This window comes from Caretta caretta, chromosome 9 (genome assembly GCF_965140235.1).
Source record: "Caretta caretta isolate rCarCar2 chromosome 9, rCarCar1.hap1, whole genome shotgun sequence".
Lineage (NCBI taxonomy): Eukaryota > Metazoa > Chordata > Testudines > Cheloniidae > Caretta > Caretta caretta.
In genome coordinates, this window is record NC_134214.1 from 28246158 (window position 1) to 28260217 (window position 14060).

The 14060-nt window shown below is 39.7% G+C and overlaps 1 protein-coding gene across 6 annotated transcripts in view; it reads right to left on the reverse strand.

The window, feature by feature from the left end:
- RNF13 (ring finger protein 13) overlaps positions 1 to 14060 on the reverse strand; it is a 103491-nt gene that overhangs the window by 23426 nt on the left and 66005 nt on the right. For all 6 annotated transcript variants that reach the window (XM_048863824.2, XM_048863825.2, XM_048863829.2 and 3 more), the window contains 3 exons: positions 11858 to 11948; positions 8794 to 8899; positions 508 to 601 (listed from right to left, as the gene is read on the reverse strand). In XM_048863824.2, the coding sequence (XP_048719781.1) occupies positions 508 to 601; positions 8794 to 8899; positions 11858 to 11948 (291 nt within the window). The remainder of the gene's footprint in view (positions 1 to 507; positions 602 to 8793; positions 8900 to 11857; positions 11949 to 14060) is intronic.

Below are 14060 nucleotides of genomic sequence, written 5' to 3' on the forward strand. Positions count from 1 at the left end.
GCATCCCCAGCTGCCGCCCGCCCACCCCCCCAGCAGAGATTTACCTCTCTGGCAGCTGCTCCAGGCACTCGACACAATGCACCCGTGCTGCTGGGGAGGGGCGTGTGACCACTCTTGTGGCTTCCCTTTGCTTCCCTGTCATTTTCTGCAGGGAAGCAAAGAAATCTGCGAAGGACATGAATTCTGCATGTGCACAGTTGTGCAGAATTCCCGCAGGCATATGAGGTGTATAAAATACCATAATAAACTCCTAAAGCTCAACAGTACACGTGGGGCCTGCTCCCGCTCCCATGGAAGCAAATGTCAAAACTCCCTCTAATTCAGTGGGAGCAGGAGCAGGCCCAAGATGTCTGTTTTGTTACAATGTGCTTTACTTAAACTGGATGGTATCATTTGAAATGAGTCTCAGAATTGGTTTTCAAAGCTATAAAAAAAATTCCATTTGGATATTAGTATTTATTTAAGACCAATGGAGTTGGATTATTTAGACAATCAAGATCCACTTGCCTTTCTTAAATTTATGTAGAGGAAGCTTCTTAAGCTGATCTTTTCGAAGTCGATTCCTTCTTGCTCTATGTCTGTCTTGCACAAATTTTGTGATCTGGAAAGAAGCAGACATAAATAAGAAGATGGAAACACAAAAGACAGCAAAAGAACAATGAAATAGCCAGTTTTGTTTTGTGAGCAACCATTCTAAGTTAGCCAAAGATGAACTGTCCCCAGGAGTGGGGTAACATACAGCCATCTTTGTCCCAGCTGGACTCAAGGGCAAAGACGTATACGTACAAACAGCAGTGAAGCAGGACAATTTTACACCAGTAAGATCTCTAGGTGACCATGATACTAAAAGTTGAATGTATATTACATTTATACAGAAAATAATTTAATAGGAAATAATGGAAAACTCCTTGCTGCATCCCGTACAACCCCACTGAAGCAACACCCTGGCTCAAGTCAATGGGGTAGAAGATGGTGTAGTCACGGCAGTATATGGCTCATTTGGCTTGATTCTGTTTTCATTTACAGTGGTTCTGTACCAGTGTAACTCCGCAAGCAGATTATTTCCTGCTTAGTAGGAATTTATTCGTAGCACCTAGCTTCAGTTTCCCCTTTGCTAACTTCAGGCTGTCTCCTATCTTGCTCCCTTTGATCACACAGAATAAATCATCCTTCTTTTTTTCTTACAGTCCCACAGATATTTTTAGTCTGTTACTATGTCCTGGCTTTATATGATGAGATTATTTTCATGGCCAAATTTAGAAAGAAAATGACGAGACAGCCTTAACTACAATGGTGCTAAAAGACAAACTGAACAATCCAACTTGGAAAATGGCAGAGCTCACCATTTTGATAACTGTAACAGTTATACAGCCAAAGCAGAAGAGACTCTACAGCTAGCTACCTTATGGTACAATAAACACTGTTGAATATTTGTATTATACACAATGTTAATTTTCCTTGCCGTCTGATAATCACTTAAGGAGTTGTTTTCACTTTCTGACCCCTGCTATTCTTGTAAAACTACCTCTTATCTCTTTTGTTTAATATAATGTAAGTATAAATGTAGGTATGAGTGATACAGACAAAATACACAGCATGTTATAAACATGCTATCTCATGACAGTTTAGCTGAAATGTTGATATCAATGTAATTCTTCCCTGAGGAAAACCAACTTGCCATTTTTTTGCTTTGCATTTATAGCACATTTAGATTTCCCTGTTTTGGAGACTGAACTTCCAGGCATTTTTTTTTCCAGGTGTGAACTGTGTAGTAGTAGGATTTTATGTTTGTATTTTATATAATTTAAAATAAAAAATAAAGAATAATAATGTAGCATGTATTAAATGTGTAAGTGTATGATTTGATTATATTTTGCTAGCCCTTTTTTTTTGAATAGCAGAAAGGAATGGCCTAATGGGCCATTAGTAAAGATGCATTAGCCAGAATTTGTGTTTGAAGCTCATTTTAAGGCAGTGACAGACCTTGAGGGTTACCATTTTGTTGAAGGTTTAGCATTTTAAAATAAGTAAAAAAATGCAATGATTGGTTTTTTTGCATTGCAATTTGATGTTTTTGTTTAAATGTTTTGTGTAAATTAATTTTGTTTTGTGTGTGAACGAGGAATGTGTGTGTTAAAAAATAAGTGTGAGGCCATTACCGGACCAGATGTTTTAGGAAGGAATCAAGGACAAATGCAAGGGCACCAGGAGATTACAACATGCTCCTACAGAAATGTCAGAAAAGGGCAAATTAACAACTTTAAAAATAAAACAGGCACCTATCAATGGGAACAAAATAGCTGTAATTAAAAACAGCATGGGGTAACTCCCTAAAAATCTTAATAAAAAAACAAAATAAAAAATCAATTTAGAAAAACAAGCACTCGTTAAACAACAATTGATTACAGCATGACGGTGCAAAACTCATTGGTCCCAATGAAGGAAAATCACTACATAAACAGGGTGCCTTGCTATGAAACTTTGGGTTTGTCCTGCCAAGACTTCCCCGGAGCATTGTGTCATGACCGACAGAACCCGACTCCTCCCTGCTCATGATCAACCTAGCTGGCCACTAGATTGATCTGGACTCTGGACTGGTAACTATAACATCGACTGGTCCGACAGTGTGTATGTGTGTGTGTGATTGCATGCATATGCTAATTGTTGTATTTCCAATAAATGCAATGTATTGCCTTTTCCCCTGAAAAAGACCCCATGTGCTTCTTATAAGCATCACAACTGCAGTTAATCATCTGGGATTTAGATGCTAGACAGCCTCTTATTTATTTCCTATTTAAAACTTGAGCTTCATGGGAAGAAGTGCTGGAGGACCAAATCCAACAAATCTTTTGGGAGACCATGTCTGGATTCTGTTTAGGGTTCAGTCCAGTGGCTGAAGCGAATGTCTGATTGGATATCTGAGTAACCTCTCATTCATGACTACAAAGAAAAAAGGAACAGGACGCAGATCAGATGTATTTCTGCCCTCAACTTGTTAGCAGTGTTGGACAAGTTTATAGCCACGCACTGCACTGAGGTGTAAAAATCCAAGGCGGTATTTTATTTGCAATTCAGAGAGTAGGAGATGTCCTGGAGATGAATGTATTTAAATAATCTGTGATGGCTCTATCATTATAGTATCTATCCTGGTATCTCTAGATTATGTTGGTTTAGACAACTGGTCCCCGGGGAGCAATGTGCTGTGGCAGTGCCCTTTTGGGTCAGCTCAGCTGCTGTTGGTTTGTTGTTTTCTCTTGCTCTAGGAAGATAGAATTGAGGGAAATGAAAGAAGTGCAATTCTAAGGAGAAATGTCCTGGTCAATTCAACTGTAGATGGCCTGAACTGATGTAATAAACTTATATCATGAGAGGATTACCTTTCACCTTTCGGCTTGTCTACACGGGCAATTTACAGAGCTGCAACTTTCTCGCTCGGGGGGGGGGGGTGTGTGGGTGTGTGAAAAAACACCCCTCTGAGCGCAGCAAGTTTCAGCACCGTAAAGCACCGGTATAGATAGTGCACCAGTGCTGGTAACTACGCCCCTTGTGGAGGTGGGTTCTGCCGTGACCACACAAGCCACGTTAAAGCGCTGCCGTGGCAGTGCTTTAGCGTTGTCAGAGCAGACTAGCCCTTAGAAACAGTTGTTTGTTTTGTTTCATTTTCTTCTATAAGTGGAATAAAGCTGAAGTACTGGTAACTGTTACATTTTTACCATTCACAGTCAATCTAAAAGACTTTTAGCAAAATGAAGTGGTGTAAACACAAAATCAATCATTTTACATTTTAAAATTCTGCTTGTAAACTTATATCCAACAGGCGGCAGTTATATGTTACACTGTTGATTTATGAGGCTCAGAATAGTTCTGATATTCCTGCCCTTCATTCAAAATGTTATACAGAGAAATCTGTCTTAAGAAACCACACAATGGATAAAAAATAGTTGCCGAGTGGAAGTGTGCTTTAAATTTAATTAAAGTCAAACAGAATTGTACTAAATTGCCTTTTTATGGCAGTATGTTCAGTGTATATATGGTGAATCTTGCCCTTTGCACTATCTGTATAGGTACCCTCTTGTCTTAAATGTCCTTTTGTAAAGAATCTAAAAAAAAAAAAAAAATTTAAGTACCATTAAACAAAATCAGGGCTTGCAATTCTTCAGCACACAATCTGACCTAGAGACATCTGTCAGCATCCCACAGTTCACCTGGAAATATTTATATCCCTCTCTTTATAGTTCCATATGAAAAATTAAAGTTAACATCATGAGAGTAATAGAAGCAGAGGAATCCAGACCTCTCTGAGGCATTGTTTCACGCTATCTGCAGACAAAGAAAGTAGTTTATACTTGGTTCACATTTGGAAGGTTAAATTTAGATGACTTAACACCAAGGAGGAGTTTACAGACCTACCCTTCTCCCCTGCTTCTCCCCTCTGACTCTACAAAATGTATCTTAAAGTTACCTGGGAGTGTCGCATGGCATTGAACCAACTATTTCTGTGCGCAAGTCTACATGTGTTGTCTACTATCAGAAAGGTCCAACCCACAGAATATATCTATGACCTTCTTGGCCTTCACTTTATTCCAATTGTCTCTATCTTGCTTGCTTTTAATCCGGGAAGTTGCACTATTACTTGGGAAACTGCCTTCTCTCTACCACTCTCATATGATGTTAGGAACATGCAGCGCTTACATAGCATTCTAAGTATCTAGTAAGAGCCCTGTACTACGGAGGGAGAAGCTCAGGAAGGGAAGCTAAGTGACTTAAGCAGGATCTCAGATCTGCCTTATCCAGAGAACTAGATGCCTTATATGGAAGGCCAAAAAGATTTTAAAAACTAGCTCCAGAACAGAGAGTTTTCTAACTGGCATTGGTGGAAAAAGTGGAACGTCTCATCCCCCCCACAAGAATCCAGAACAGAAGCTGTAGCCCAAGAAGATTGTGTTGCAGAGCAGTTCGGCTATTCTGAGCAAGGGACTCAGAGGATGTAGTCACAGTGCCTCAGCTGTGCCTCGCTCCCCAAAAGTAATCCTGTCTAGCCCTTAAGGCTTGCACAGACAGTTGTTTGGTCCCAAAATCATGCAGGATAGGGCTTTCATTTCAGCAAGTGTCAGTTAGGCACCATCACAGTGCTGCTATCCCATTCAATTGTTATAAAACTGTGCTAATTCAGAGCATTGACCTTTTCTACATCGACATCAATAGGTCCTACACTTAAAGGGCAGACCTAAAAAGGACAAATTGTTCAACTTGTATGTATGGCCTTTGCTTGGATATTCTGCTGCCATCCCAAGAAAATTCCACATATATTTCCTGTAACACGGTTAATGTTATTTGTAATGCAGAAACCTGTCTTTTCTACTGTCAGGGTAATAGCTGCAATTCTAAGGAGATGTGGCCTTTTGATGAGTTCAGTCTGGTTTTTGTTATATCAGTCTTGTCCCTTGCTGATCTACATAAATCAGTCTATAAAGAAGTTAATTTCTTGCCCTGAAGAAGACTTCCCTGAAGTTCACAAGGAAGCTTTAGAGCTGTTCTAACACCAAGATGGAGTATGAGCAGCTGAATTGGTGGCAAAAGTCTACAAGAAGGCATGAAGAAGCACCTTTAAAGAAGAACGAATCTCTACTGATGAGGCATCCATGATGGAAACCTGGGGTGAAATTCTCATTCTACTGAAATCAAGCTCATAATCTATTTTCTCTAGAGACCATTCATTATTTTATGTATTTTTCTCATATCCACTTATTCATCTCCTTTGAAAAGATTAGCATTATTTACCTTACAATCTTTCTTCATATGAGGATTTTTCCATGCCCTCTAATCTGAGATAGGGTGACCAGTATTGCACACAGCATTGTAGATGAAATGTAAATCTAGTACCACTGATTTACATAATAGTATTACAATAGTTTCTGTATTGTTCTCCATCTCATTCTTTATGCACCCTAACATCTTGGTTGCTTTTTTGAACTTCAGCTTCACACTGAGCAGATGAACAGAGGTGCTGGAGTTGAAGCTGCAGCACTGACAATTTAAGAGAAAAGGCTGTTCATGGAGCATTCTCCATGAGGGCCACCATCCATGGAATTTATTAACCCCTTGGCTTGAAGTATCTGAATCTGCTGACCTTCAGGTCACACTGCATTATCTACTTACCCATGCTATTGGGGGAAGAACGACAAAATGAGGGCTGGTGTTTGTGGGTAAGGCAAGGTATTGTTTGGGCTTGAGGTAATCTCTGGTTGGTTATTTTCTTCTTCTCTGGATTTGGGAAGAGGAAAAGTTTTAATCTTTTATGTCACTGATGTTTTAATGGTGCCAAAGGTGCCTACAACCAAGGACAGGCACTTTTAAAATTATAATTTAATTTGAATTTATAATTCAAAATAACTAAAATAACCATCAATGTAACATGAGTCATCACTGAAAGAGTTGTAAAAATGCACCATAGTGCATTTGATGTGGAAGCTGCTTCTTATGGAAAAGGAGAATTATGAATGACCAGAGACTCTGATCAGAGAACAGTTGGGGAGCGAGTCTCTAAGTTACTCACCCAGTTGAAGGGCATGTCTACACTACAAAATTGTTAACCTAGCTGACACTGGTGTAAAGCCACTGCAGTAATTTCTTCCTTGCATTGGCAGTGCATATCCTCACCAGGAGCACTTGAGCTGATTGAACCGTTAATGTGGGGCATTGTAGCACAGCTTCTGAAAGGGAGCAACAATCTATGTAAGCAACGCAGTGTCTACATCACACTGCGTAAAACTAACTACCTTGACTATACCCCTCTCATGGAAGTGGAGTTAAGTTGTGTAGTGGGCAAGTTACATCGTCAGGAGTGAAATTTTAGTGTAGACACTTACATAGTTAGGTTGACGTAACATGCCTTGTGTTTACCTAACTCTGTATTGCAGACCAGGGTGAAAATTCCTGCTAAGAACTGGACTGAAAAGTTCAAATTCAAATCATAGGTAGCTTCCAGCTCAGTTCTTTGGGAGGAGCAGTGATCTACTTGAGGAGACTCTCGGGGTATGTTTACACTGCAGAGGGGAATGATCCTCCCAGCCTGGGTAGACAGACTTGTGTTAGTGGGGGGCTCGCGCTAGTGCACTAAACATAGCAGGGTGGACGTTAGGGCTTGGACTGCAGCTCAGGTCTCAAGATGGGGGTGGAGGGTGGGTTGCAGGGGCTTGAGAGTAGTCTGAGCTGCAATGTCCACACTGATGTTTTTAGCATGCCAGCTCAAGCCCCACAAGTGCAAGTCTGTCTGCTCAGGAGCTCCCAGCTGCAGTGTAGACATACCTTTAGGCGCTCTCAGCAGCCCCTTGTTAAAAATTTTCAGCCAAACTGACAGGAAGCTTGAGACGGTTTCCCTGCTTCTGATGGAGTTCACCCTCCCTCTCTGTATTCTACTAAATCATCCCTGCCACAGATGGCTTACCCCTGGGGCTCATGAATGTTTCTGAAGAGCAAGTCTTTTGTTTTTGCAATGTACCAGATTGCACCGGACGTCAGGTATTTTCCAAAAGTATTCACAGGGAAGGCTTCCCCACTCCCCCACCCCAGCTGTTCTAACAAGGTCTTTACCCCAAGCCCAAGGTTGAACACTCTGCTAGACTATTAATCAACTCAGGATACTTTTCAGGAACAAAATAAAAAATGTTCCCAGCATGAGGCACTTAGTATGCTTGGCACCTGGAGCTGTTCGTTATGGTTAGATACCACAATAGGCACATCAGAGAGAGAGAGAGGAAAGTATTTTATTTAAATGAATTGTCTCCCCAGTCCCTCTAGGGCAGGGATCAGCAACCTTTGGCACACGGCCCGTCAGGGAAATCCGCCAGTGGGCCAGGATGGTTTATCTGCAGCGACTGCAGGCTCGGCCGATCTCCGCTCCCACTGGCTGTGGTTTGCCCTTCCAGGCTAATGGGGGCTGCGGGAAGTGGTGGCCAGCATATACCTCGGCCCATGCCACTTCACACAGACCCCATTGGCCTGGAATGGCGAACTGCAACCAGTGGAAGCTATGATCGGCTGAACCTGCGGACGCTGCAGGTAAACAAACCGTCCTGGCCCGCCGGCGGATTTCCCTAACGGGCCGCATGGCAAAGGTTTCCAATCCCTGCTCTAGGATGACCAAACAGCAAGAGTGAGAAATCGGGATTATTTTTTTTCAGGGGCAGGGGGTGTAGTTGTGTATATATAAGACAAATATCTATATAATATCTATATAACATATAATGTCCTATCTGTAACACATATACACTGTTGGGAGACAAGTTCTATCACAAGGTTAAGGGGGAATATTTTTGTACAAGCTCCTTGTTAAAACATTTGCAGCACATCACTGGTCTCCAGTCAGGAGGAATTCAGTGGCGATATTCCCTGTGCAACTGGGTCCTAGGATGACACTAAACTTAGTATACTTGCTGGCTGCTGCAGCTCCTCTCATTCATTGAGCTAGAACAATACTTTAAAGAGAGCTAGCATGAAAGAGAAACTCCTTTTGTAGGGCAGTTGCTATGGCTTTGATTCCCTTTAAACAAAGAAGATTGCTGACTGACAAATAAAGAAAAGCAGGACTGTGGTACAGAGGGTGCTTCGAATTCTTACCATGAACTGAATGACACAAGTTTTGAAGGTGAGTACAATCTGTTTAAATACTACCTGAAACTTTATTTGTTTCTTTAAATAAGCATCCAGGGCCATACACATTTCAATTGGCCACAGTCCTGTAATTTTTTGTTTTGTTTTATTGAAGAAAAAAGATTAAAGAGCAACACCTACCATAAATATGACAATGAGTATAAGGCAGATTCCCACTATAATTAGGAATGGAATTAAGTAGTACTCCAAAGGAAGACTGAACTCTGGGATTAACATAATATGGCCACTGTGGGGGAAAGAAAAACAATTTTAAAATGAATTAAACTTTAACAAACAGTGACGCTTATAACAGAAATTCAAAAGGGTAAAGTCATCAAAAGAAAAATTAGCATCTTCGGGCACATAAAAGGAGTATCTATAATATGAAAATATTTAGCCACTTTTTTTTTTAAAAGGTCAACACAGTCAGTGTAATACTAATGAAATAAATAGGTAAAACTGCAATCATTAGAATCAATATACTTATCAGGTTGAACTCCTGGCCCCAATGAAGTCAATTGGAATTTTGCCATTGGTTTAAATGGAGCCAGGGTTTTACCCCTAATGTGCATTCCAATTCACCATGAAGACATTCAGCTGAAAATAGACTCTGTATACCTGTTTTAGAATGAGTCAGTTTTAAATGTCATTGTCTCCTCATTAGTTAACGAAGTAGAACCTTGCTAATTTGCATGAATAACTGGGAGACCTATGCAGTCTTGTAACTGTTATCAGACCCAGGATACTAGACAAAGTGGGTGAAGATAGTATCTTTTATTGGACTGACTCTATTGGCTGTTGAATTTACACAGAGCTTTTCTTCAGGTCTGGGAAATTTTCTCTGAGGAACTGAACCTGGGCCTTGAGGTAAGGACTTTCTGAACTTGAAGGCTGCTCCTTTCCTGTGAATGTCTTAAAGGAGGGTAGGTGTGGGGAGAGACATATTTTGGTTGTGTTTTCGTTTCCCCTTTGTTGGATCCTTTCCAATCGTCAATATAACTGTTTACTATCCTGGGGTATATTTTGCTGGCATTTACAATCGTTTGACCTTACTGAAGACAATGACACTGCACAGTTAAAACGGATTGCAGAATTTGGCTCACAAAGTCTCAGATACTGGTCATAAGCAGGAAAGAACTCAGCCTGGCAGTTATATCCTATGCTGAGTTTGCAGAAATGGCAAGTAGGAAAAATCTTTTCATATGTGGACAGAGCATACTTGAAATAAAAATAACGGAGGGACAAAAAACACAGAACCCCAAGTGCAATTTTTAGTTGCTTTCCCAAGTTATACCATGTTTAAGTGACTCACCTAAGTTATACAACAAAAAAACAGATACCCTGTAACTCACTCTCATATACCAGTCACTGGACTATGCAGCCTTCCAAGCTACTGAAAACTTGCCTAGTGTTGTGGAAAGGTTTGTAAACCTTAGTAATCTTGCCAAACTAAGCTCAAATTTTAGAGGCAAGCTTTGCACGTGTTTATTACAGCTGCATTAATTCAAAAATCTTTCTGTAGTAAAACTGCAAAGATACATAAGTATAAGAGAGAACCTATATTCCAGCATGATTTCATATATTCCATCAATATTCAGTGACTGCAAACACTTGTTTCCCTTCCCATGAATGCCTTGAAATAACATAGAGCCATAAAACAATATCTGATGTGAAACAGTTAGCAGCATGGCTCATGTGTGCCATTCAATCAGACTGTAAGAGGACTCAACTGTACAGTAATTCCCATAGTCTCTACAGTTCACATATAGATTTACTTTCATGATGCTTCATTTTTGTGAGTTGCAGCCTCCAAGAACTGGCAAAGCCAATATCTTAATTTATGTTGCTATTCCATTTGCCTGATACTACCACCCCGACTTCTGTGGCACCTTTCCCTGTATCCTGGAGAGTAGAACAGACTTTCCTCTGACTTCAGTACTAACGTAGCTACAATAGCTAGAAGGGCTTAGCTAGACTAGGGTAGTTAGCATTCTACCCTACAAACTCGTATGTCACCTGCACTCCCACAGTCTATCCAGCAGAGTCCTGAGGTTGGGTCCTTACAAAGTTGAGTCTCTCATGTCAGCAGGACGTGCTGCTGCTGTGAAACCAGGAGGAAGAATTTTGTTTAGACTTGTGTTTTTGTAGCAACTATCCAACTGAGTGACTAAAATTCAGTTTAGGCCTATTTCTCTTAGGACAGCCTTGAAAAATGTTGCTTGTTCAGAGAAAATAATGCTACTGGATGGGCATGTAACTTTTTAAATTTTCAGTCGTCATGGTGAAGAGTGGGATTTTGGGCTTGGACTGGAGAATTTTAATTACAGTTGTATAAGATTTTATATTAGGCTAATATTGGAAGATGTTTGGGGTTGGTATCTGTTTACCTTTGTATGATCTAAAAGTACAGCTGGAGGTTTCTAAGTTTTTCAGTTGACAGACCAACAGGGATGAAAAATGTGGGGGGGGGGGGGGGGGGGGAGGGAAGCCAGCCTACCATCAGTATGAATAAGTGAGCATTTTTATCATAAATTCATATATGTGTAACTTTATCAGTGATTACACCATTATTTTAATTATAGTAAATACACATTAAAGTTTGACAAACACATGAGTTTAGTTTTGAGTAAACATGCTGAATGTGAAATTTAGATGATGCTTCCCCTAAGATAATTTCTAATGTGCAATATCCTTTAAGAATGTGAAAGTGGCCACAAATATCTTATGAATCTCAAGAAGCCTGCCAAAGTACTAGTCAGGCTGACAGGTTCAATAAATAGTATTCAGTAAGCATTCTTCAAGGGAACTTAAAAACTTAAGAGCAACTACATCTTTGCTGCAGCCAGTCATAACAACTGTGGCCCTAAAGTAAAGAACTACTGAAAAGTCTGATTTTGTTTTTTATTTTCGCAATTTCAGATTCTTAGACTGGCCACTCTGTCAGAGCATCTATTTATTTAAAAGTACTTACCACATAATCTCATAGGGATCAAGCATCTACAGTCAATGTTTAAAGTATAGAGGGTGAAATCCTGGCCCCCAGTGAAGTCAATGGCAAGCCTTCCATTGACTTCAGTTTGGCTAGGATTTCATCCAGAAAAAAATTCTTGATCTTCAGTAAAGGTTAAACAGAGGTGATAACCGTCCAAGGAATGATGTTACTGCATATTAGGTTACATATTTAAAAAGGTAAATAATTACTTACCCCTTTTCATAAGTGAATTCATACTTCAGTGAATTAGCTGATGTCTCACCAATAAAGACAGATGGAATATCAATTTTCTTTAAAACTTCAACTGTTCATAAAAAGAACAAAAGACTAGTACTGACATACAGAACTCAGTCTTTATGGGCACACCAATAATTAAGATTGTCTTATAAAGAGCCATGAAGACTTCATGAGACAATCAGTGGGTGGAGACCTCTTCAAAGATAGACTTAGTATACAATATGCTATTAATACATTCTGTTAACTAAAGTGTCCATCTACAAAACGATATCCTGTGCTACTAGTAGTGGTATCTTAGAGACGCTGTCTGTGCAAACATCAACTGATAATTCTTCAAAAATATTTAATATAACAAGAAATCCTTTGGTAAATTACAGTTTAACCAAAGCATTACTAATTATAGCCAGACCCCAGCTGGTATAAATTGGCATAACTTCATTGACTTCAAGGAGCTATACTGACTTATACCAGCTGAGGATCTGGTCCTATATTTTCCACATTTTCATCTAAATGAAAGCAGTGGAGATGACTTTAGGCTGGAAAAAGTCCAAAAGTAGAAAGGAGGGAATGAGCAAGCCCAACCTCACTACTCATGTCTCACAAGAAATCTGACTGAAGGAAAGCAACATCCCCCTGCCCCCTCCTCCCTCCCCTCCCCCCATCACAGAATGCAATCACAAAAACTTGCAACATTTCTCTTGACCTCAGGTGGGGAACTCTCTGTATTTAAAAAACCAAGTGAAAGAGAGGAAACAAAATTATAGATGCTCTACTAACTTACACTAGTTCATTTCAACAGTGCTTCATCTTATTTCAGAAAATATATAAATATTGGTCTTGAGTTAATACTATATTATAAGGTTTGAAATGGAAAGGGTTTCAACTGTATAATATTCTTACACACTTTGAGGTGTCAATGGTGCATCTGAAATAGAAATAGCTTTGTAGTGCTCTACTAACTCAATAAATCCATATAATACATTTTGTGCTACTCTATGGTCCATCTCAATGTGTCTTACACATAGGAGGAACAACTCACCAAGCGGATTCAATTTCACTAAAGTCAATGGAATGGCAACTGCTTAAGTCAATAGTGAATTTGGCCCTGTGAGAAAGGGACATACCAGTCCCTACTTGACAGATGGAGAGACAGAAGTGTAGAAAGGTTCAGGTCTAAATTTTCAAAAGCAGACTCCAGTTTTGGATCCTCAGTTTGACACTTCAGGCCTGAAGTGTCAGAGGTGACTCCCAGTCCTGTGCCATAACTATAACTACAGGCTGCCACTCAAGTAAATATATAAAGGTACATATTAAAAGAGAGGTGCAAAATGTAGGGCAGCTAACAAGGCAGGCTTCATTTATGTATTAAGTAAAGCTGTGTGAACTGTCTGGGTTTGCTTACTTGGTTTCAGTTCATGTGGATTTGCACCTGTGACTTTAAGTTTCAAAGTTGAATGAATCCAAAGTTCCAGTGAAATTTGGTTGACATCAAAGTGTTCAGGTTTCCCAGTATGGAATCATACTTTTCTGATTGCAATGCAAAAAACGTATAATGGCCTGTGGTCACTTGAAATTGTTTCAAAGGTTTCTTGCAAACCTCTCTTGCATTTTGAGTTTATAGCTAAACTTGAAACCAAGCAAGCATCACATGCTTGGGGATTTCACTTAGAACACTTCTTACAGCTTTCCCACAATTTAGTGTTTTGTCTGTTGAAAGTGAATTTCTCAGCTCACTGAAAGGTGTCTCTTTATCTGGAAATAGTGTTTGTTCACAGTTATGCTCCTGTTCAGTACTCAATCAGCTGAAGAAAAGTGAAGAAAAAGGATCAAAATATCACAGAAAATTAACAGCACTAAAGACAGAAGCAATATTTTGGATCTATCCAAAATATGCAATAATAGAAATTGAATACTTTTTCCTTGGCAACAGTGGGATTATGTGGCAGTGTGCTACTTTAGAGATAAAGAATATTTTAAACCCTCAACAGTAAATCACATGAACACTTTCTCATTAAACACTGAAATACATATCACGAGAGGAAGCTGACATTTCAGCCACCTTGCAAATATGTTCTCAACTTACTACCTATTGAATGTATCATATCAAAACAGAATACACTGGAATCATACCTCTTGTATGCTGTGTTCTGGGAATACCTTCAGTTTTTCACTGGAATAA